The 25695-nt window shown below is 35.9% G+C and overlaps 1 protein-coding gene across 1 annotated transcript; it reads right to left on the reverse strand.

The window, feature by feature from the left end:
• Nucleotides 1–1105: 1105 nt before the first annotated feature.
• Nucleotides 1106–5703, reverse strand: GH9B8 (glycosyl hydrolase 9B8). The gene is made up of 5 exons (XM_079008502.1): nt 5347–5703; nt 5045–5257; nt 4758–4958; nt 4376–4630; nt 1106–1922 (listed from the first exon to the last, which is right to left on the reverse strand). The coding sequence occupies exons 1-5, from the start codon at nt 5584–5586 to the stop codon at nt 1275–1277; spliced, it is 1557 nt and encodes a 518-aa protein (XP_078864628.1). The 5' UTR covers nt 5587–5703; the 3' UTR covers nt 1106–1274.
• Nucleotides 5704–25695: the final 19992 nt, after the last annotated feature.

A 25695-nucleotide genomic window follows, 5' to 3' on the forward strand; every position in this document is an offset into this window, starting at 1 on the left:
ATCTTTTCTAGTAATATTTTTCTATTGAAGATATATGTCTATATAAACTCTCTTTTTTATTTTCATGCATTCTAAATAACAATAACGAAAAGAGAAGAGAGGAAAATATAAATAACAAAAGCATAGAAGTAATGTTCTTATATAAGCAAAAAAAATTCAATTAACCAAACAATTAAGTATGATAAGTTGAAAAGTCTTAAGAATTTCAAATAAATATAATTTAAAATAAATGGTCTATCTTTACCCATACAAAAATTAATATAAACGGGCCAAACATAAGCGTGAATTATGAACTTAGACATTTACATTATTGCAAAAAACTTCTACGATTAACACTAATATAATTACGCTAAAAAGCTACTTAAAAGTCCATTGATTGTACTAAGTGTAAGTTCTAAACTATTTAAAAGCCCAATTTACATCATTATACGAGTATGAGGGTTTTTAGAGGAGACAATAAATAATTAAACACTAATATAGGAGAAAAAAATCAAAGCCCGTCATAGATCACTAGACAGAGTGCATTTCAAAGGCATCTCGAACCACATATTGAAAAATCTTACACTGTAATTTACACTATAATCTTCAAACCCTATATTATACCTAACAATATATATATATATATATATATAGTGTTTGTGAATAGTATAACGCTAAATATAGTGTTATACTATTCATCAATACTAAATATAGTGTTGAAGTTTTATTTGTACAATTTGGTCCTTTACTTTAAACTTAGTTATGTTTTTTTTATACAATTATAATATTTATATAATAAAGTTATTTGTGTTATCATATATAATAACGTTATTTGTGTTATCTTATTTAATAAAACCGTTTACGAGTGTTTTGTTCATAAATATTTGATAATACAATTTATTAAACATTTGTAATAAAAGTATATTTTATAAAAAAAAAACTAATAAGTATAAGGGTTGTTTTTTAAAATTATAAAAGTTAAATAAAAAACATACATAGAATATTTTTTTAGTGTTAAATATAATGTAATAAGTTGGAGAAATTTGTTGTTTACACTATCTTTTACACTATAATTATACATATAATGTAAAAAAAAAATAGTGTTAAAAGTTGTAGATGGTCTAAATAAGAAAAAAAAAAATTAAAACTATATTTCAAATACAATAATAATCCATTACAAACAACTTTGGTATCAAGATAACAGAATTTAGGGCTTTACCATCAAATTTAAGCCACTAAAAAAAACTCACATACGATTAAAAATACTATACAAGATTAATCGTATAGGTTTTTACTTAATAAGATGCATGTAAAACCATATTCTCTAAATAATTTAACTTTGCAAAAATTCCAACGAGTGGCGATGTGTTATACGTACACGCTTCCGTCTGCATGTAATTTCCTCTTTTATCAGTAAACTCATCGTTGTGGTCAGGTCCACCAACCAGTGCCCCAACCACAATATTTGGGTTCGGGTCAGTAGACCCGTACCAGTTGTCATAACCCTGAGTGCAACCGATGAACCCCTTGTTTTCTCTATACGAAACAATTGATGCACCTCTATGGTGAACCCTTTTTGGGAAGTTTGGGCCAAAGCCCACTAGATAGCTCATGTTTAATGGGTTAGAGCCCAAAATGTAATCCACTTGTGATTTTGTGAATTGGAAAAGCTCATGAGGTGTTACTTCACCTCCATGGCATTTGAGGTTTTTTTGGTTTAATTTTTGGAGTAAATTTGAGTATACGGATACCAAAAATGCCCCCGAAGATACGTATTGCATGTTGTTCCATTGTCGAACGTATAGGAGGCCGCCAGGGGTAAAACGGACATTGTGTTTTGTACCGTTGTTTTTGTTTAGACATGAACAAATGTAGTATTCGGCTTTTGATTGGTATTTTTCTAATACGTCTTTGTATTTTTTGTGTTTCTCTTCGATAAGCAACTATATAAATAAAACACAACCAAAATGTTAGAAATCATTATCTAAATGTTTTGACACGATAATTACAAAAATAATCATTATATGATAGTAACATTTAATAAAATGATTGCTTGTCTCCCGAATTATAAAAATGTCACAAATTTTGTAACATGTTATTTAAAAAAAATCCCCAACAAGATAAGAAGATATATTTCAAATTTTTTCTTGAAACTTGGAAATTATTTTAAAATTCATGAAACTATTCTTAGCTTCTTACGATTTCAAAAAATGGATTTTAAAATGTTTGCTTTATCTTTTATTATAAGTGTTGCTTTTTTGCTTGAAAATCTAGTTGCAATCATGGATTGAAACAAAATGAAGTAATCATTTACGCAAAGACTACATACCATATGGTTGTGTCTCTTAAAAGGACCCACTTCATTCAAAATATGAGATTATTTCGGTCGGGTTTATATCAACACTAATTATTTATTAATTATTAATATTAATATATGCACTTTATGATCTATGATTATAAATATATGAGATATATAGAGCTTAAGTTTTGATGATTACATGGTCATGTGATTATATCATAACAATATCATTTAATATAATGTAACAACTATTGAAAACCCGAATGTTATTGACATTCTTTTATAAGTTTGTATTTAATTATTTGTACATACTCGTCATTAAAAAAAATATTTAAATAAATAAATTATCAAACAGGAGCATCCGTTAGGATTTAGGGCGTCAACAACTTTTTGATTGTAATTTAGCGACTAGTTGAGGGCCCATATACATTAATCAACATATGTACATAACATGTGTTTTTTAATTAATTTTTTCATTATGATTACATATTTAATGTCATTGACATTAAAAAAAAACCTAGGGATTGGTTTTTTCAATAACTCAATATAAAAGGTGTTACATATTTTTTAAACACGTAAAAACCGACTGAGAATCATGTCTTAAAAACTTATTGTAGTAAGAAAATTTTCGCTAAATTACTATCTTCACAAATAAACATTTATGTAAAACTAGAAATTATTTATATAAATTACAAAAGTCAAAGGTAAAAAAAAGTACGAAAAGAATTGGTAATGATGAAAAAGTGTGTGACTGTGTAGGCATGAACATAAATAGGTGAAGCTAGAAGCTTAGCCACCCTCTCTACCACATTTATTTTGACATTTGGCATAGACAAAGCATCAAAAACCCATGTGCACTTTTATTTGTATGTATATATGAATATTCTCATATAAGTGAATAAATCAATCTATTATTAATGATATTGAAATTGATTATGTAAATACAAAGTTCTCTTTAGTTTTACTTTTTGTTACTTAATTAATCTTTACAAAATTTTGAATCCTAAAATGTGTAAGACACTTACATGTCACATGATAAAGAAAAGAATCATATTCTAAAGTCACCATTCAAATCTATGTTTTTTTTTTTTTTTTTTTTTTTTTTTTTTTTGTTTTTTATATTTAATCTTTAGATTTCAATGAATTCGTAGATGTGCAAAAAGTCATAAAAGGAAACCTATGAAAAGATACGAGAAATATATATATATTTGAAGGTTCGAAAATGAAATCTTGGCTTATTCGCCTATCTACTATAATAAATAAAGGTTTTTTGCCACATGTCCTCTTCTCATTCATTTGGATACATGACATTTTCTAAAATTTTTAAATTTTCTATTTTCCACTTGTCATTTTATTGTATTTTTCATTTTATTAAATTAAAATTTCACATTTAATGTGTAAGGTAATATATATGTAAAGTATTTATTAGAAAAAGTTTATATATGTAATGTATTTAATACATTAAAGTCTCATTAATTTTAATAATTCAAATTTTTCTTATAAATTCATACTTTTCAAATTGTTAAAATTTTATATTTATTTTTTTTAATTAAACTCATGTAATACATGAGTCTCACACCTAGTTTTTTAATAAATAACTAAATAAGAAGTTTGTACTAAATTTTAATAACGGTGGTTAAAAAACAGTTTGCACTTACAAAATAAAAATCATTGTTTTATGTAAACTATACCTTTAAAAAGTGAAACTTTATTTCGGAAAAATTGCATCATTTTTTGTGAAAAGTAAAAGTAAATCAATTTCATAAAATGATATTTTTCTTAAAACAAATTATTATTTTATATAATTTCAAATTTAGTTTATCCCTGTTGTAAACTATAAACTCTTAAATGGTGATTAAAAGAGTAAATCATCGAACAAATTAATTAAAATTATATAAACCTCGTTTATGTTGAACTAATGTGAGTATGTCAATTCAAAAGAATTGACCTTTGCTAGAGTCACTAAAGAACATGCTGATTTTAGGGAGTCTAATAGTACACAACAGTAAAATCAACGTCATAATCATCAAAAAAATGGAGAACAATTGACAAGTGTTGATCTGCAAGTGGACCGAAAAATGCTACTGATGTGCGTACCTGAGATGCAAGAACTTGAATGCCGGCGAATTTAACATCCCAGCTGAATTCCGTGATGGACCACCCAACGCCACCGAAGGAATCGGCGTTATCAATCACATAACTCAAGTACTGGTGGTTGTCGGTGGCTTTGTACAACCACATCGCGGCCCACAGCAGCTCATCCTCGTGCCCACTCACTGATGTGTAGTAGTTTTTCACCACTCCAATGCTTTCATCGTATTTCCCTCTGTACTTATCCCCAAATTCGAATAACTACCAAAAAATCCCAAATATCAAATCATTATTTCCAATCCCAGGTTTCCCGAATTGTTCATACAGATGGATTTTTGAATTTTGAGTTTTGAATTTTGAATTTTGAATTTTGAATTTTGTAATGTACCTGTTGAGCGTGATGCAATAACAAATGGGAGTAATGTGGGTTTGTTTTTTTAAACACAATAGAGGCTGCAGCCATAGCGGCGGCGGTTTCTCCGGCGAGATCTGACCCCGGATTGTTCTCGTCGATCTTGTATGCTTGTCTCGACGTCGTCATATCCTCCGGCCGTTGCCAACAGTAGTGATCCGTGTATCCGTCACCTACCTGTCACGTTATCAGTTACAGGTGATGTGATTAACGCATTAGTGACTTGTACGTTACAAACAATGAAGGCGTAGTTGGTTAGTTACCTCAGCCCATAACACGTTAGGGCTAGTGTGAGCTTTGATGAAATAATCAGTTCCCCATTTGATCGCTTCCATGGCGTGTTCTAACTCTCCGGCACCGGCAATGTACTCGCTGTATTCGATGATACTCCACGACAGCATTGTGACGGTGAATGCCATCGGTAAACCGAACTTGACGTGGTCTCCGGCGTCGTAATAACCTCCGACCAAGTCTACCTGCATTTCCACCGGAAAATCAACAGAATAAGCAAAACCCTAACAAATTTACAAAATACAAAACAATAGCGTTAATGCTGGTGACGTACGCCTTGTTCAAGGCCGTCGGTGAGGCCGGAATTATCGCGCCAGGTGACGCGTTGGTTGTACGGAAGGCGGCCGGAGCGTTGAGCTTCAAAGTATAGCAGAGATTTAGTGAGGGCGTCGGCATAATTATGTGAAGGACTACATCTAAAAGAGGCAAAAATGGAGAAGAGAGAGAGAAGAAAGCAGCAATGGTGTAGAAATGATAATGACGGCTTCCTCTTCATCATCATCGTCTTCTCCATTTTTGAGATTTCGTTATGCAGCTCAAATTCAAAAATCAAATCGATATTCTATCAGATTCTTCCCTCCTAAAGAGATTTTAGGAGCGAAGAAGGGAGAGAATTATGAGCCTCTGTGTGGCTTTGTTCATTTTATAAAGTGGCAAAAAAAATATCAAAAAATTCATGAGATGCATAAAAAACGGTTTTAAATAATGTTACTGTTTTTTTTTTAAAATTAACTTTTACTTATTTAACAAGGCAAATTGTTCAATTAAATAATTTTATATTCAATTACTTATCATTTTATAAACGGTTTTTAAAAAATGTTTATAGGTATGTAATATAATTTTTTTATCTTCATGTATCTATTGTATACATGGTTATATGAAATAAAAATTATGCATTGAAGTAGCCAATTGTATAAGTTATTTTTAGTGTTAAATTTTGGAAAAAATATGCGAAGGTCAATAATGTGCCATATAGATCTTCCGTTATTGTTTTAGGGATGCATTTGAAATTGCTACACTTACGTAACAAACAACGTACAAAAATGATTGATAAAACTCCATTTAAGATATGGGTTGGTAGTGTGGAACACTCTAATCATTTAAAAACCTTTTAAAGCACTTTTAAAATAGATAAAATATTGTTTTGTGAAATTATGTCCTAAAGTTTTGGTTGTCATCATTATAAAAGTTTTACAATAGTATAAAAGGAGGGTAACAATTATAACATCGTAACACAAGATAAGTAACAAGTAACAACTATATGACATTTGTCTTCAAAATACAACATATCCTTCTAAGAGTATCTTGGTAGTTCTGTAAGCCGAAAGTTGTAGCTTTTATTATATAAATTTTTGATAAAAATAATTAAAAACTTTTGAAATATATAAAATTATAAAAAATGATATCAGTCTAAAAGCTAAATGTGGAACATAATTAATAAAAATGGCAATTCTAGAAATTAATTAAAAAGCTCAATAGTTTTTTCTTAAACGATATATGAAATAGCTTTTGAATTTGGAACATTTGGTTTAAATAAAAACCTAAAAATCCAAAATATCAAACTAAGTTTTTTTTTGTTGAAATTGAATATTTTGTCAAAAGTTGAAAGATATAAGCTCTTAAACGTTCTTTGTAAAACACACCCTAAGTCTCAAGCACTACTTAAAATGTTAAAATAAATGGTTAGACATTGAAATACCTAGTAAATAAAATCAAGATTGCCATATCTTAAGGGCAAAGAAGAATTTAGGTTAGACATTGAAATGCCTAGTGAATAAAATTCATAGACCTCAAAACATTTAGAAAAAAATTCTTTACATGTATATTTAACTCCTTTCTTTTTTAAAATCTTAAATCTTGGAAAATAATCATACTCTTTCAATATCAAAGTCTTTAAAATAGTTTCTCTTTTACACAATTTACACTTGTAAAACATCTTACCTCTTTGAAAAACAACTTAACTCTTAAAATACTTTTAATGGATCTTGTCCAAAAACATAACACTATTCACATGTTTAGCTATTAAACACTTTTAATGGATTTTGTCCAACACCTTACACCTTTCACATATTCTATACTCTTTTTCTTTTTTAAACACATTGATATTTATTAAACATTTAAGCATTATTTAAAATAGAAGAATGCAATGCAAGATGCTTATACCCCATTTTCTCGTTTATTTTTTTGTTCCATCCCATGATTTTTGGTTCATGTTTGATAGCAATGGTGTGATATCCACTAGTTTTCAGAACCAATTAAAACTTTTTCTTTACGCTTTAAAATCATTTATTTATAATAGCAGAAAATCCCAGTGCAAAAAAGATCATTTTGAGTACAATTGCTTGTTTCAAAAAGTTAAAATCCTAAGGATGTCATAATCAATACAGAAACATATGTTATAGCTGTTGAAACAAAAAACGACCATCTTCAGCTAAAAGGAACTGCAGACTTTTGCACTTGGTGATACCGCAGAGACTGTTTTTTTACGTTGAAGAACCGCAGAGTTGAAGATGAACTACAGGGTGATGTTATGCGTGAAGATAGTTTTAGTTACTTTAACTGACATGTATTCCATATATTATCTGGTGAACCATTCATGGTCACCCTAGTCAATTACTTTTAGATTATTTTACTATTTCGATGTAACTTTTGGGACTCTATAAATAGAGCTTCCCACTTCATGTAATCCTTACTAATTTACCAACTATCAATTTATCGATCACTGAATGTTTATCAATATCCGATTGTTCATCTCTTTATCTTAAGTTATCTTAATTGATACTTAACCGAGTCCCTCTTCACTTGTGTTGTTCATCTTATACTAACTTGCGTTTGCATGCAAACATTGTTACGATTCGACCTTGTGTCTACTTGTTTACTGCTTATTGATATAAACTTGTTGCTATTTATTTTCCTTACATTTCCGCAATCTAACTATTATTATTGTTGAGCTAACAAGATCCATTGAGATTAACTTTAATTCTTCAACTTATTATCTTATAGTAACGTGTGTTCAAGTTTTTCTCTCAACAATCGGTATCAGATCCAAAGTGGTTGCCTTTAATTCCTTTCAAAATCGAAGCTTTTGTTCTAAAAAACACCTGATTTAAAAGGCCTTCTATACCACTAAAGTTCATAAGATTTTTTTTTAAAAAAAAAAACAAGGAAAATGGCACAAGCTTATTCTCTAAACGTTTCAAACAGTGTTGGTGGTTTTAATAGAGCCTCAATACTTGTTGCAAGTGAATTAATTTGTAACGACCCGTCTCTGGTATGTTGTTTCCATGATATTTATTTAGACGTTTTCAAGAGGGACTCGGCGAGTCTATAGCCCAACTCGTCGAGTAGGGACGGGATTTCGAGCACGTGTAAGTCGGCGACTCGGCGAGTCCATATTCGGGACTCGGCGAGTCTGCCTGCCAGGAAGAAACCCTAAATCCCCGGGTTGCTCACTATTTAAGCAATGTTATGTGCCCCAAACGCGCCTCCTTCACCCTCAGAGAGCCTGTGAGAAACCCTAAACCATTCCTTGTATGATCTAAGTATTTTGTGTGGATTCTTGAAGGATTGAAGAAGAAAAAGAAGAAAGGACCAAAAGGAGGAAGAGTAGAGCAAAGATCCAAGGCCAAAGTCAGAATTCATTGAGGTATTTCTCGGATTCCTTCTGTTATATGCTTTAAACCTCCATTAGAACACTTCTAGGGCTAGTTTGATGTATTTTCCAAACCTTGTAGTTGTATGGATGCCTTAATAGGTCGAGATATCCCTAGATCTGTTCATTTAGGAGTTGTAGAGCCCGGATGTATTGCCTTTTTGAAGATGTTTTGCATGAGAACCCTAGATCTAGCCTTTATTATGCTTTTTGAGCCTTATAATCTTCATGAATGCTTATGGGCACGTAAAGATTTACGTGCTAATCGAGCTAAGGGAACCCAGATCTATAAGTTTTATACGCTGGATTCAACCAGAATCGAGTTTAGAGTAGCTGCATGCAAGCAACTCGGCGAGTCGGAAGAACGACTCGGCGAGTCGAGTCGCGAGTCCCCGATTTTACCCTTTTTGAGTGATGCCGAGTGGGGACCAGTGAGTAGTAGAGTGGACTCAGTGAGTGGGAGGTCAGACTTAGTAATGGAGGGACTCGACGAGTTGTTCATACAACTCGACGAGTCCAAGACAATCTTCTTAGCTCAAGAACAACTTGTCGAGTTGTTCATCCGACTCGGCGAGTCGGATGCAGATTGCCTGAGTTTTAGAATCGAAAGGGAACTCGTCGATTTGATGCCATATTCGACGAGTAGCCACGAGTAGGGTTGAGAAGTGAGAATAGAGACTCGGCGAGTTGGCGGCCCAACTCGGCGAGTCAGGTCAACTGTAGGTTGACTTTGATCGGGATAGTTGACTTTGACCAGGGTTAAAAGAGTCATTTTACCCCAATGCAGTGATTAGTATTTGATTGAGTGTTGTATGGAATTGTAGCCGGGGAGATACCGGAGCAGCAGCAGATAGCTTCCAGAGCCATACACACAACAGCCAGTTCACGAGGCGAGTTTCCTTCCAGTAGGAACGGGTCTACGGCCACAATGCCGGCCCGATTAGTTAGCAGTAGTTCCGGACTTCAGTCAGATGCAGTAGTTAGAGTGCTTGATGTCTTTGTGATTCAAGCATGTTTTGTGTTATGTGTTCCGGACTTCGGTCCGATGCAGTATATGTGTTAGCAAATACGTGTTTATGTTATGCTATGTTCAGACAGTTCCGGACTACGGTCCAATGCAGTTAGTTCCGGACTCCGGTCCGATGCAGGGGACAAGGTCCCAGTCAGTTCCGGACTTCGGTCCGATGCAGCTAGTTCCGGACTTCGGTCTGATGCAGTCAGTTCTGGACTTCGGTCCGATGCAGTTAGTTTCGGACTTCGGTCCGATGCAGTCAGTTCCGGACCTCGGTCCGATGCAGTTAGTTCCGGACTTCGGTCCGATGCAGTGGGCAAGGCCCAGTATGTGCTTTATTTGTTATTGTGTGGTATGTGGTAGTTTGGGGGAGCTCATTAAGCTTCGTGCTTACGGTTTCAGTTTTTGGTTTCAGGTACTTCCGCAAGTAAAGGGAAGAGCTCGGGATGATGGCATCGCACACACCACATCTTCAGTTTTGTCCTGGGAGTTGATTCAGTTTCTTAGATATGTTTTGATACAGTTGTGACACAGTTTTTCTCACAGTATTTTAGTATGGTTTGAGATACGCAGTGTATGGTTTTGTTATGTGATACTCAGTTTTATGATTTTTGGTTATATTAAAAATGAAATTTCCGGGTCGTATTTTTGGGATGTTTCATAATTGGTCCCAAAGAATGGAAATATATCTAAAGAGACTCGGTAGAGATGTGTGAAAACATATTAATACGCTCTAATACCTCTCGCTTGCCAAATTGTCTAACCAAAACACGCTCTTTGACTAGACCTAGATTTACTAATTCAACCTAAACATGCTCTTAGATCGTATTGAAAAACCGCATTAAGTTTTGTACAAGCTTTCCAACAATGTTCATTTCTTCTCATACGCTTGGAAGTGTAAAAACATGTGATATATGTTTTACAATAAGAAAACTTATTGTTTGTTACAAGTTATTAACTTAATAGAACGATTAGGTGCCCTACAAGTTAATTCACTACACAAATATTCAATTCATGAAAGTGGCCAATCAAACACAAATCAAATTCAAGCATTCTAGTTTAAACAAAAACATAATCACTATAATAGAATCACAAATCAAACATCAAATCATATGCTTCAAGTCTTTGGAATTCCATGATTGCTAGGGTATGTCGTGAAGTGGGGAACACATTCTAGTGTGCTTAAAATTGAATTGGTTCATGACTAAAGTCTGACTGTAAATCTCGCTTATCCTTGGTCGTCGTCAGCTAAATGGTCTATTTATAAATATAGTTGCAATGTCTTGTCACTTATAATCTGTCCAACTTGCAAATATCATTTGTGTTTAAGTGGACAATAATATTGGTGATTGACCAAAACTATTTATACAGGTGTGTGCTGAGAAACGATATTAAATTGCTTGACAACTTTTGATCCCAAAATGTTTTAAATTTAATTATTAAAATGTGTTTGTTTTATTTTATTTTATTTTTGTTTTTTTGTTAAATTTGTTCATATTTTTCCTCTACGCACAAATTTAGGGGGAGAATTAAAAAAAACAAACAAAAAATCCAAAAATATGTTTATTTCCGTTTTTATTTCTTTTTCAGAAAAAGCAAAAATCCAAAAATATTGTTTTTGAGCGTATTTTATTTTTATTTTTTTTCTTAGTCGTTTTATTGTGTGCTAAGTTTATTTTTTTATTTTTATCTCAAAATTTCTTTGGTCTTAAAATGCGAATTCAAAAGGAAGAAGAGATTCAAGGAGACTGTATCAGAAGAAGAGACTCAAGGAGACTGTATCAGAATTTTCTGAGCAAGGAGAAGAAACGTGGAAAGGAATTGACGGTCACTACACTGCACACTACGTTCGAAAGGAATTGAAGTCATGCAACAGTACAATCTGTCAGTTAGGCAATTTCTTTTTGAGAACTATCGTATTTAAGGAATTAGTAATCTGAAATTATACAAATTGTCAAATTGGTCTTGTCAGTTATCTTTACCTAAGAACTGTCATGGCACCAGGGCGATTCACCCAACCGGGAAATAGATATCGCGGAACATCCCGCCCAGGGTCTTGACAATCTTTTTGTCATGCAAAACTGCAGAGACTCAAATGTATTCTCGGATACATTCTTCGCAGGTAAGGAATTAACGGTTTAGGCACCATGGCGATGCACCTCGCAAGGCACAATTATTGCTGAACATCTCGCCAAATGACAGGTTAACTTGTTAACCTGAAAAACTGTATTGAGATCTTTGATCGAGGATATACAGGGGCTAACTATAAAAATATCCACGAGTAGTTCTCCGATACTCAACAAATCACAGTGTGTTCCTCCGTGTTCACACAGATACTGCGAGTAGTCTTCTTCTGAGCCAAGGCTGGGTCCTTGAACAACTGTGGTGAAAAGGGTCTTTATGACTCTGTAATCCACATAGAATTTTTAGTCATGGTTACTTTTAAGACGCATCTGTGATCGTTAAAGAATATCCATTCGAAGGGACAAGAAGTGAAGATTACTTTTCAACACACGATCTTTCAACCCCAGAAGCAAGGTGAAGCTGTTTTTGAAGTTATGTGATGAATTTCATTGAAGTATCCTCAATCAATTTGCTGCTAATTATGTACCTACTGAAGTGATCCAGAAGAATCGGTCTCTCTATTATTATCTCCGAAGTTTCTCAAAGTTGAAAGTGCTGATCTAAAAGAAGCCTCTATACCCAATGTGCGTTAAAATTCAAATTTGAAGGAAGTCCAACTACTAAAGATTAAGTTATTCATGTAGAAGATTCATATGTACATCTTTTAGTCAAGTTGTGAAGAGATCAAGAAAATATATGAAAGTCAAGATCAAGGAAGACTGAAAAGAAAGGAAAGTTATAAACCAAGGGGAGATTGTTAGGACATAATTTTGTGGTTTATACTTTGCTTTTCTAGGCTCTTATACTTTTCAGTTTAGGACCAAAATCTCCATGATCTCGGTGGATCTCGATTTGAGTTTTTTGATTGGGACTTTGTATTTAGGTCTTAGTATTTATAGGATATGTTTCAACCGTGTATAGAGTTAGACACTCTGATTAATTTCGAGATCTAGAGAGATAAAGAGAGAACATAGAGCATTTTGTGTATCTTATGTATCAGACTATTGATTAATAATCGTGTGCATTGAAGATTCGCGTATATGTTCTTACTCCATATTTTCGATTTATGTTATTCACTAGATTGGGATTCCGCACCAACTCTAATGAAATCGATTGATACATTGAAGATTGGGTTTTACAATTAGTATCAGAGCAAGGTTCGGTATCAATCGATTTGGCAAAGTATTAAGCATCTCTTGGAGTTTTTATTGGAGTTTCTGGTGTTTTTGAGTTCTTTTTGACGAAATTATTGCCATTGTTCTTCGTATTCTTCACTATTTTAGAGACTTTGATCGATTTTGGCAGCCGTTAGTTCTCGGTTAGGGCACTTCCTTAGACTCAACCTCGAAGTTCTTGGTCACAACTTCGGAGTTCTCGGTCTCAACTTCGGAGTTCTTGGTCTTGGATTCGGAGTTCTCGGTCTCGGTCTCGGTTTAGGAGTTCTTGGTCTCGGCTTTGGAGTTCTCGGTCTCGGTTTAGGAGTTCTCAGTCTCGGCCTTGGAGTTCTCGGCTCCACATCCTCGGTTCAGTTTATCGGCTGTGAGGTTTCAGCTAAGGTTCTCGGTAAAGATTTTTTTTTCTTCGAACAAAAGGTTGACCTTCAAGGTTCTTGGTCAACAGAGAGTTGACCATTGGTATTTTCGGTCAGGAAAACATTTATTCTTGATTTACGATCAAAATCAAAATTACACAATCATATTCCTTTTTGGTAAATGATGAGTTCTTACAACAGTACCAACGAGGTTAATGAAGTCACATGCTCTCAGTCCTGTAAAGCTAAAATTAAACATTATCGTGATCAACATGATTTATTAATTAGGGAAATTGAGGACCTTAAATATGAAGGCTATACTCTTAGAAAGGCCCAAAACCCTTAAAAGAAAAATTGGAGGCCCAAACCAAAGATCTAAAAAGGATTAGGGAAGAATACAACACTAAATGTGAACACTATGATTATGCTCAAGAAAAGATTGCTAGTCTAACTGCCGAGATTAACACATTGAAAATTAAGTTTGAAAATGGAGACTTTAATTTGAAAATTTTTGATGTGTCAAGTAAGAAAGTTGAGACAATGATTGAAAAGCAACTTAGATGGCAAGTCAAAAAGAATGTAGGTCTAGGGTATAGTAGTGTTCCTCCTCCATTCAATGATAACTACACTTTGACTCCTAGGAATGAAGAAGAAAAGGCAAGGGCAGCACACCTACAGTATGGAAAACCTATTGTAGTTGAGATAGTAAATAATGATAGTGTGAACAATACTAATGTTTTTGTGTCATGTACAGATAAGGTCACAATGCAAGACGGGCATGAGCAGAACAAAAATAATCTAGTTCTGCTGAAAATGATTCAAAAACTTGTGATGATGTGAATGATTCTAACGCTTCTACTTCATGTGCAGAGAAAGTAACAATGCAAGATGGGAGTGAGCAGAACACAATTAATTCTAGTTCTGTTGAAAAGTTTCAAAAGCCTGTGATGATGACACTCCTACTATTAAAAAATTCAAGCCATAAAAATCTGCCAAACAGTCTAATAAATGTGCATATGCTTGTGCTTGTGGAAGCTCTTCGAAACGAACTTCAGTCGGACAAGGACTAAGTCACAATCTTATTTATATGAAAAGACAGACTTGTTTTAACTGTGGGACTCCTGGTCACATCGCTAGAAATTGCCCACATCGTTCATATCTTCCTTATTATGAACAAGGTTGGAAAAACGTGCTAAAGGGAAGATCTTTCAAAAGAAATCCTTCGAGGTCACGTTCACACAATGGTGACTGAAATGGCAAAAAAAGTCAAGAATCAGATTCCAAAGGACGTGAATGGCATGTTAGACAATAAGTCTAATTCAAGAAATGGTTCAGCCAAACCGAATTCGGTAAGGTCAAATTCATTTCAAGGGTCATCCTCTAGCTTATACTCACAATACAAGCCCAAATCAAAAGGTTGTCCCACCCCAAAGGCTAGTGAGAAAAGTCCCATTCGGTCCAACATGAAAGTTCACAAACCTAATTACCAATGGGTTCCCAAAGGTCACATTTCAAAATCATTCAAAAGTCCTGTAACTTCTTTATGTTCTTTTTCTGATAAACAGGATATGTCATGGGAAAGAGTACCTTGTGTAGATAGTAATGGTAAATCCAGTTTCAAAATGGACTGGGTTCCAAAAACCAACTAATCATTCACTATGTGCTGAAGCAGCTTTGGAGGAATATCATCAGACTTCGGTATGTTGACAATGGTTGTTCTAGGCACATGATAGGAGACATCTCTCATCGGCATGACATTTAGAATCTTATGGAGAGTGGGTGTCCTTTGCAGGAAGGAAGAAAGAAAAGATTACAAATGGGGACCGTATTTAACGACGTGATGAATTTTGAATATGTTAACTTCGTTCCGGAATTGAAACACAGTTGAGGATGAATACGTTGTTGTCTCTACTTGCTGTTCTCAGGTCATCTGGATGTAACTTCAATTGCTGATTTACGGTTTGAATTTTCTGACTCTTCTCTTCTCTGTGATAATAATGTTGATTTTTAATTGTCCAAAAGCCAAATTTTTCTTAAAACCAAGCTTGTGCTTATGGGATTTCTTAAGATGATGCGTTTCAATGACTGAAATTTCTTTTCAATTTTATTTAGTATTTCTTATTTTCTTCTATTTTTCTTTTGATAATCTTTTGGGAAGTTATATGAAGTTTAGTGTTAAAGGGCAATCTGAAATTCGTGTAATGCACTGAAGCTAAATTGTTTAGACTCTGTGTTAAATGTGCTGGTAGGCACGAAGGATTCAAAATGAAAAGGACTAGACACTGTTGATAATGAAAGGACTTGACAGTGTTAACTCATCTGGACTTAGATAGTCATATTTTGACTGACCATATGACGCTTGGATAGATTGAGCAGTGAGATTATTAGGATATAAATCCTTAAAGATCGATTAGATTCAACAGGTAAACAAAGAACACAAAGGCAATCAAACTGATGATAAATGAATAAAAGTCATGCCTCAGATGAACTCGATGAAGAATTTCAACCGTAGAGGCATGCTAGGGTTTATAAGAATATCTATATCAAAAGCGTTAATGATCTACGGTGCATGTATGCACTATTAATACTCAAACCTAATTAATGAGATGGCTTGGACAGGCTCAATACCAAATACAAAATGGACTAACTAAACAATCCCAATGACGCAACACTTAACACCTTACAATCTCCCCCTTTGCGTCAATTGAGGCGAGAAATGATTCCCTGTTGTGTCTTCTTGATCGTCTTGAAGAGCTTGGGAATCACAGTAAGCAAAGTTCTGTGAAACAAGATGTACCAGCGAGTCATGTCATTAAAGTTCTTCTTCACAACATCATCATTCAAGGTGCACTTGTTAACAATCTCCAAGATATGTTCAAGGCAGGTTGTGGAGAATAAGTGTTTGTCAGGTAAAGCGAAAAGACATTTTTGAAAAACTCCAGGAACATCAGTTCCATGTTGAAACATTATAATTAAGTGAACTGTATCGATCTTTCCCATACTCATTTTGCTCATGTCTCTGGCTTTCCCAATCGGATTCACTGTAGACTTTCGCTTCATAACTTTAGCAATCTCAACATCAAGCTTCGCCACTTCGTATATATACGAAACCAACATTTGCTTCAGATGAGCCATAATAGGTTCGTATTTTTGTTCTTCGGTCAAAAGAAGGTTGAGCAACAAAATCCAATCACGTGGATTAAGGTTGGGCAGATCTGCAAGCATGAACTCATGCAAAGTGTTTTCAGATCCCCGTGTCGCCTTGAACTTTGCATTCATGAAGCTTCCAGTAGCTATTGGCCTTATGACCTTGACTGTAGTTAGTTTCTGAACAGTCCAATTCAGGTACTGAGGTTTTCCATAAGTGAGATAAAAGTCAATCAAGGCTTTATCCACTTTCGCGTCAGGTGAGGGAATATCTGCAATCGAATCAAAGCAGTGAAAAATGAAAGCCCTTTTCGTTATTGGCATATCAAATTGATTATCCCTCATGTTAGTTAGATTGAACAAAATCATCGACTCCAACCAATGAACACTGGGAAATTCAATAGCTTCATACATCAATCGCTCCAACGTCCACCATGGAAAGAGCGTTTTCTTGCATTCCAAGGTGTCGTGAGCTTCTTTATCTTTTCATTCTTTTTCCTTAATTTCTCTCGCAATACGAGCACTTTATTAAGCTCATGTTCGCGTGTTTTTCGTTTCAGTTGATCCTCTTCACTTTCATCTTCTTCATCATCAACACCCATTGGAGCTTTTCCTTTTGAACCCGAAGCTACATTAACCTTCGGTTCGTTTTTCTTTGATTTCTCTCATGCCTTAGCATATTTCTCTTCTCCCCCTTGTTTCGGAAGGACAAGGGCCTCAGGAACACCTTCAAGCCGATTTAGAAGAGTGAAGGCAGGAGGAAGCTTATCAGCTAAGTGTCTGCGAATGGCAATGGTCAAAGTTGAATCATGGGCTTCAATAAGATTGGACAACAAGGAATTGACGTCGCTGGTGCATGACTTCATAACCGCTCGTTCAGACTTAAGCTCATCGATTTTAGACTTTGCGTGCTTGATCTTGATTGTTTGAGCACGAATTTGAGTAGTGCGAAGAGCGAGCTCGTCCATGATTTTGCTTTCAACGGCCAAATCATCTTGGAACTTGGTGAGCCTTGTAAAAATCGAAGAGTGAAAGGTGGTGTTATCATCAGAGATATTGGAGCGAAGCTTCTCCAATTTCTTACGTTCAGATTTCAGCGAAGTGCTAAGCTGCAAAATGGCCTCATTCGCCTTGACATTATTCGCTTCGGTTGCAGTATTAAGGACTGTCATGAACACTTTTGTTTCTGAGATTAGTTTATCGAATTTTTCGGTCGCATGCTGGTTTGAAAATGTGGAATCCTCAACCACTTTGTTCGCTTTAGCAAGGTTTGTTGCATGCTCCATTACCAGAGTGTCAAGAAAACTCTTAACTATGGCTTCAGAATAAGCGTGGCTCATAGAAGTAGTATCATATGCGAGAAGAGTATCCAGCTTAGCATTTAGCTCTTTGAGATGCCTCTGAGTGAAAGGAGCATCATCATCACTGTCTTCTTGAATGGAGAATGGACTATAATGAAACGTATCAAAGTCCAGTCCATCGGCACCAAGATGGTCTTCAGAAGTATGTTGAGGCTGAGGGGAAATAGGAGAGGTGGTTGAGGTAGAGCGAAACCTGAAGTCTTTGCCCCCGCATCAAATGCGTTGACATTGACAGGAGGTTCGCCTGTGGTGGTGGTTGTTGTAGTTTCGGTGTAAACAGGTGGGGCCTGTGGAGTAAAAGTAGGTGGTTTAGAAGTGATATGTGGTGGTTGTGATGTGATTGGTTGTGATTAAGTAGTGTTAGGTGGTGGACAAGGTGCTATTGTAATCGGAACTGAAGTAGCAGGAGGTGATGGTAGAGGAGATGGAATGGAATCTTACGAATAATTTTCTTCACAAGCTTTTGCTTTGGGGATGAAGGAGCAGCTTTGGACGAATCACCTTTCGTCTTTCGCTTTTTGGAAGGAAAAGGTAGAGTAGAAGGACCCTCTTTAGGTTGCTTTGGATTGCCCCCTTTCTTGAATTTATCCGCCTCATCAAGTGTTTGTTGCATCTCCGGAGTGAGGATTCTAGGACCAGAGACTTGACGCTTTTTGTACTCCCCAATCAACTTGCTCACACTCGACACACACCTGTACATGGATTCAGGAATTGAACCCACAAAATCAAACTTGGAATTATTAGTCACTATGATCTTTGTGGTGTGAAATGTAGCAATCGATAACATCAATGAATCTACCATCACTGGAATATTGAGCTTCATGATAGCAGGTTGGACCACAATAGTCCAAAATCAAACCATAGAGATTTCGCTGTGGTGAGTTGTGGAGTTGGTGCTTTGTACAAGTTGAGCCCATAACACTAAACCGTAATCGAGGCTAATCCCATGGTAGAGACCATAGATGATGGTCATGAAAGATTTGCTTGCACAATATAAACCATTGACCCTTTCTGAAAATGCTTTGAAGAGAAGGGTAAAGAGACCATTCCACATTGAAGGAAGGTTTGATTCCTTAAACTTAGTGATTGAGGCAATAGGATCTGTGTACCCCATCTGGTAAAACATATCAATGATTTGCGCAGTGGAGATCGACTCTGGGTTGATCAGTGTATCATCATAAGCAAGCCCTAGATGAGAGCAAAACCTAGCCTTTGTAATTGAAGTCTTCTTCTCAAATACTGCCAAAGAGATCCTTTCTTCCTCCTTGACATAAGCAGCAGTGGAGTAAGCTTTAGACAACAACGACATTGGAACACATTCAACCTTTGTTAGAGTGATGGCCAAAGGTGAATACTTCAGGAATTCTATGATTGTCAACATAAAGGCATCGTATTTGAATGGAGCCAAATCAAGAATCAAATTCTGATTCTACTTGATAGTGAGGAGAGAGGATTGAGCAGTTTGTTCTTGAATCGATGACGAATCAGCCATTGTTGCATGTTGGAGAAGAAGATGAACAGTTGAGAGAGAAAGCGCCGTTTAGGGTTCGAAAATTCTTTGAGAGTGATAAAAGTTGAATCGTCAATTGATTTGAATATATATAGTGAGAGAGAAAATCAAGCGATGATTGCGTGACGATAACTGATTCGACGTCTAGAAAAGCTTGATATGACAACTATAGCGGCTGACAGGCTATCATCATGACCTTAGGCAGCGTGAGAAGCGGAACCGTTTAAAATTCCACGCGCCTTTTTATTTCAAAACCTTATCCTCAAATGTTGCATCAACAACCTTTATCTCCAACGTTTCAATATCCTCGATTTCTTGTAAAAGTCAAGCACCTTTCTCTTTTAAGAAACAAACATCAATAGTCATACAAAAGCGAATCTGCGAAATTGAAAAATGCCATAAGTGTCACGAACCAGACTTTTTGAAAATCATAAAGATATTTGTGCAAGAGTGTGCCAAAGATAAAGAAATAAAGAAAAGTATATCAGTGGGGTTAAAGTGATGTCAATAGAGACACGGAACTAAAGATCCCGGGCACGAATCTCTTCCTTCTAAGTCAAGAGAGATGAAGAAGTGTCTATGTGGTTTCTCGTTGAAGTACGATCATATGTTTGTTAAGAAACAATGAAAGACATCTTTTAAAGTTAGGCTGAAGGGTAGTTAAATCTTCAATCAACCACAAAACTTGACATAAGTTCGTGTGTTGGATGAAGTACTCGTGTGACCAGTGTAGTCAGTTGAACGAGTAGGCTTGGAATTATTTAAGTGACTCAGCTAAGGTTGGAAATCTAAAAAAAAACTGGATCTTATGGGTAGAAGAGTCTTGGTTGTAGAACAATTCATAAAGATCACACAAAAAGAAAAAGAGATTTCAAGGTACAGTCCATAGATTTAAAATCTAGAACTTTCAATGATTCTCCGTTAATTCATTTAAGGGTGTTGAATGTTGGGTTTCACTTAGTTTGTGGTGAACAAAGCTAAGATCATGAACTCAGATGTTTCGTAACCATAAACCTCAGTGGTATAGCTGAGAGTCTCAAGGGTTACATAGATGAGTGTTAAGGCAAATGAAAAAAAAAAAGAAAAGGTGGCTCTAGAGAAGTAGATGTACCTCTGCAATAAGTATGTGACCAGACAGATAACTCTTAACTCAATATGAGAAGAGTAAGGTAGATTGTGACACATGTGAATGTAACAACCTAGTTGGAAAGAAACGAAGGGTAGATTCGATTCATTAAGGCTTCACATGAAGTCTATTGAGGCTTAGGACAACGTGCAACAACATGCTTTAGGGACACCTAGTTAGTACAAAGATATGGAAATTATACCTGTCCCATCATTCGTTTCAGCAAGATAACCTGCAATGGTACTCAAATAAAAAGAAAAAAAATTGAAACAAGAAAAGAAAATATTTTTGTAGTTTAATAATTGCTTGAAAGAAAAAGAAACAAAATAAAATATTTTTATATTTTAAATATAAATGAGAAAAGCATAGACAAAGAAAATATTTTTATATTTTTGAAAAACTTAAAAAAATAGAGTAAATTATACGAATGGTCCCTATGGTTTAGGATAATTTGCGTGTTTGGTCTCTAACTTATTTTTTTAACTGGGAAGGTCCCTACTGTTTGTTTTTGTTACGCGCTTGGTCCCTGTCTCACCTAAAAAGACTATTTTGCCCTTGATTTTTTAACTTATTTAAATAAACACACCCCCAACCTCAACCCCCTCACATTATCCTACCTACCACACCATTTTTTCCTATTTAAATAATAGTCTTTTTAGGTAAGACAGGGACCAAGCGCGAAACAAAAATAAAAAGTAGGGACCAAGCGCATAACAAAAAAAACATTAGGGACCTTCCAAGTTAAAAAAATAAGTTAGGGACCAAATGCCCAAATTACCCCAAACCGTAGGGACCCTTTGTGTAATTTACTAAAAAATAACATGAAACGAGCGAAGTGTACATAATATACAAAGGTTAGAACACGAATGTTCGATTTTGAGAATTTTGAGGAGCGAGATAGGGCGAACGTTTGTATCAATTCGTGTCTCGAAAAAATCTGAAACGAACTAGAGCGAGCGTTCGTTCTATTTCGCTTGTCTAAAAAATAAGAGCGAAAGCGAACAAGTAACCCAAAAGTGAACAAGCTACTTAGAAGGCAAGATAGGATTTGGAACTGATTCAGCCACCATCATTCCCAAGCCTTGGAGTATTCTAATAAATGATGTTTCAGGTAGGCTTTAGTGAATATGTTTGCCAATTGATCTACTGAGCGAACGAAATGGATTTCAACATTGCCATCCTCTACATGATCCTTGATGAAATAATACCTCAGTGCTATGTGTTTCGTCTTTGAGTGTTGCACTGGGTTATGACAGATGCGAATTGCGCTTTCAGAGTCATAGTAGAGTGGGATTCGCTTTATATTCAGGCCTCAATCATGTAGTTGACTCTGAATCCATATAACTTGAGAGGTGCAAGATGCAACAACGATGTACTCAGCTTTGGCTGTTGACAACGAAACACGTGTTTGCTTTTTGGATTTCCAACTAACTAACTTTCCATCAAGAAATTGGCATCCACCAGTCGTGCTTTTTCTATCTACGCCACACCTACCAAGATCAACATCCTAAAACGCTTGAACGAAGAAGCCTGAGTTCGCAGGATACCATATGCCTACGTTTTAGGTACCTAAAGATATTCTTTACTGCCACCATTTGAGGTTCACAAGGGTTTGCTTGGAACCTTGCACAATAACAAACAGAAAACATAATATTCGGTCTACTAGCTGTTAGATACATCAAAGAACCAATCATCCGACGATAAAGGGTCATATCTGCACCTGGTTTTTTCAGAGAATATGTAAGTTTCGTTCCGAATGTCATTGGAAAGTTCACTTTAGAGTCTCCTATCATTCCAAATTTAGAGAGCAAAGTTTTCATATATGCTTCCTGGTTAATAAAAATACCTTCTGGTCCCTGCCTTATATTCAATCCAAGGAAAATGTTAATAGGACCCATTGAGCTCATTTCAAACTTAGTTTCCATCAACTTTTGGAATTCAACTGTGAGGCTGGGATTAGTAGATCCGAAAATGATGTCATCAACATAAATTTGGACGATCATCAAATAGTCACCCTTTTTCTTATGAAAGAAGGTTGGGTCAACCGAACCTTGTTTAAACTTAGACATTTTAAGGAAGCGAGTAAGAGTTTCATACCAGGCTCTCGGAGCTTGCTTCTGTCTGTAAACTGCTTTATCCAAAATGTAGTAGTGATTAGGATACTTCTCATTAACGAACCTAGGTGGTTGTTCAACATATACTTTTTCTTCTAATTCTCCATTTAGGAACATGCATTTAACATCCATTTGAAACACTTCAATGTTCTTATGAGCTGCGTATGCTAAGAATATCCGAACTGATTCCAACCTTGCAACAAGAGTGAAGGTTTCTTCGTAGTCGATACCCTCTTCCTGGTAGTAACCCTTAACAACGAGTCTTGCCTTGTTCCTTACTATGTTTCCTTCTTTATCCAACTTATTACAAAACACCCATTTCAAACCAACAACTAATGCTTCAGGTGGAGTAGGAATTAACCTCCAAACTTTGTTTCGTTCGAACTCATTGAGTTTGTCTTGAATCACTTGCACCTAATCAGAGTGATCAAGATCAGTGTTGACGGTTTTGGGTTCTATCTTGGACACAAAGGAATTGAACATGCAAAATTTTACTTTGGAAAATAAAGCAGTTCGTTTAGCTTTTATTTGAGATCTCATGAGAACACCTGCGGACGATTCATCAATGAATTGGGTTTTGGGGTGATCTATGGTACATTTAACTAGTGGTGGGTAATTTGGAGCATAAGAAGGGTCCAATTCAACGTTTACTTCTTCGAACTATGATTGAGCATCCGAATCGTCATTCGCATCCTTATTCTCCCCCTCGAATGACAAGTGAACTTCTTCATCAGGAATTGAAGTATCTCCGACACCTTGTGATGGAATGTTCGTTTCTTGCGGAGTTGGTTGCTCCCCCCGTGGAGGTGTATTGGAATCAAAACCCTCCCCCTGGATTGGAGTACTCGTGTCTTGAGGCACGTTCGAGGTTAGTGGCTGATTATCCATGCTTTTCGTGGCTTCATCAATTATCTTCTTCAGTTCATCTTCTTTGTTATCAACCACCTTTGCTTCAGAAGAGATAGCCTTCTCGATTTCGTCGAATAGAAGCATGAATTCTTCATAAAGATTAGCCAAGGGAATAGTCATTTGTTTCGTTTGAGGAAAGATCTCTTTCGCTTGATTATCATTCGCTTGAGTTCTATTTAAGTAGTTGTCATCAAATGTGACATTATAGGTTTCTTCAATTGTTTTGGATCGTTTGTTTAGAACCCTATATGCTTTTGACGTCATCGAATATCCCAGAAAAATTCCATCGTCAGCCTTCTCATCAAACTTGTTTCGTTGTTCCTTTGAATTTAAAATGAAACACCTGGAACCGAAAACTTGAAAGAACTTGATGTTAGGTTTTCGTTTATTGATTATTTCATAGGGAGTAACAGAAAATATTTTATTAAGAAGTGATATGTTTTGAGTAAAGCAGGTAGTAGCAACAACATCAGCCCAAAGGTAAAGAGGCAGTGATGCGAATGAAAGCATAGTCCTTGCTGCCTCACACAACGAATAGTTTTGTCTTTCAACAGTCCTATTTTGCTATGGAGTGTAGGGAACATAAAATTTTTGAGATACTCCCTTATCAGTGAGGAATTTATCGAACGCTTGGTTCTTGAACTCTAGACCATTGTCGCTTCGAATATTGCGAACCAGCTTTCGCAGTTTCAACTCTATTTGCTTGATGAAATTTTTGCGTCTAGGAGTCACTTTAGATTTCTGCTTAAGAAAGAACACCCAAGTGAAACGAGAAAATTTATCTACAATAACGAGGATATATTTGTTACTGTCAATACTTTCGATTGCAGATGCGCCACAAAGATCAATGTGGAGTAGTTTGAGTGGCTCGATGACCTTCGTGTTCACTATAGTAGGATGACTTTTCCTGCTTTTCTTTCCCATTTCACATGCGACACAAAGATGATCTTTGTCATACTTCAAGAGAGGAAGACCACGCACATAATCACCAAGAACTAGCTTGTTGATGTTGTAATATCCATAAATTTTACACCAAATTTAAACTTTTTTGATCATAATAAAAATCAAATAGTATTGTTTACAAAATGTTTTCAAATCAATATCCATCAGAGTGTCCCAAAATCATAACATAAGGATGAGGAGCGGTACAGTCACGCCTTCACCTTGCCATGATCTCCTGAAGTACCTGAAACAATAAACTGAAACCGTAAGCCCGAGGGCTTAGTGAGCTACCCCCAAAATACCAATACCACACTGACAAAGCCATATCAGTAACAATCTATCAATCAATCAACATGCACACTGGCCATCCGCCTGACTAGACCGCCCTACTGGGCCTACAGTCTATCTGAATCTATCCTGAGCCTTCGGCATGACTGGTCCGCCTCGTGGGCCTGCAGTCTCCCCGGACCGCTCATAGGGTATGTTGGCCTTCAGCACAAAGCAGGACCGCCTCAACCCAACCAACAAGCAAATAACCATGTGCGCATAACTATCATATACTGACATATACAAACATCAAACATATCTATCACACTGATCATCAATCATAGAATTCTCTCGTAACTAGAGTAGCGACCTAGCAGGTCACTAACATACCAATCCTTGCGGATCATAGAGCATAAGATACTGTCTACCCTGATTCTGATCTAACAGATCATAACCACATGTAGCATATCATAACATCAACAACTAAAGGGCCGGCCTGGGTGCCGTAGACCCTATCGATATAGTGACGATAACTCACCTTGTAAATGTCGACTCGGAAGATACACTCCAACTCTCGGATCACCCGACACAAGCTCCACCACCTATGGTTATAGTACAATATACTCATAAGTCCTTAGCCTTATAAGGTACTCCATAACCTACCAGTCAACCCCTCGTTAAAGTCAAAACTCTCAGTCAAGGTCAACAGTCCATGTTGACCCCAACTCACCGAGTACCCTTGGCTACTCGCCGAGTTCCTTGAAGCACAATCCAACTCGCCGAGTCATCGGGGTGACTCATCGAGTTCCTTCGGTTCTCATTCAAACTTTAAGGCCACCCATCGAGTTCCTTTCTTGCAACTCGATGGTTACACACGCATACATATTCTAGAGAAAACTCATCCGACTTGCCGAGTTGTTCATCAACT

This window comes from Lactuca serriola, chromosome 7, assembly GCF_051521515.1.
Source record: "Lactuca serriola cultivar US96UC23 chromosome 7, Lser_US96UC23_V15, whole genome shotgun sequence".
Lineage (NCBI taxonomy): Eukaryota > Viridiplantae > Streptophyta > Magnoliopsida > Asterales > Asteraceae > Lactuca > Lactuca serriola.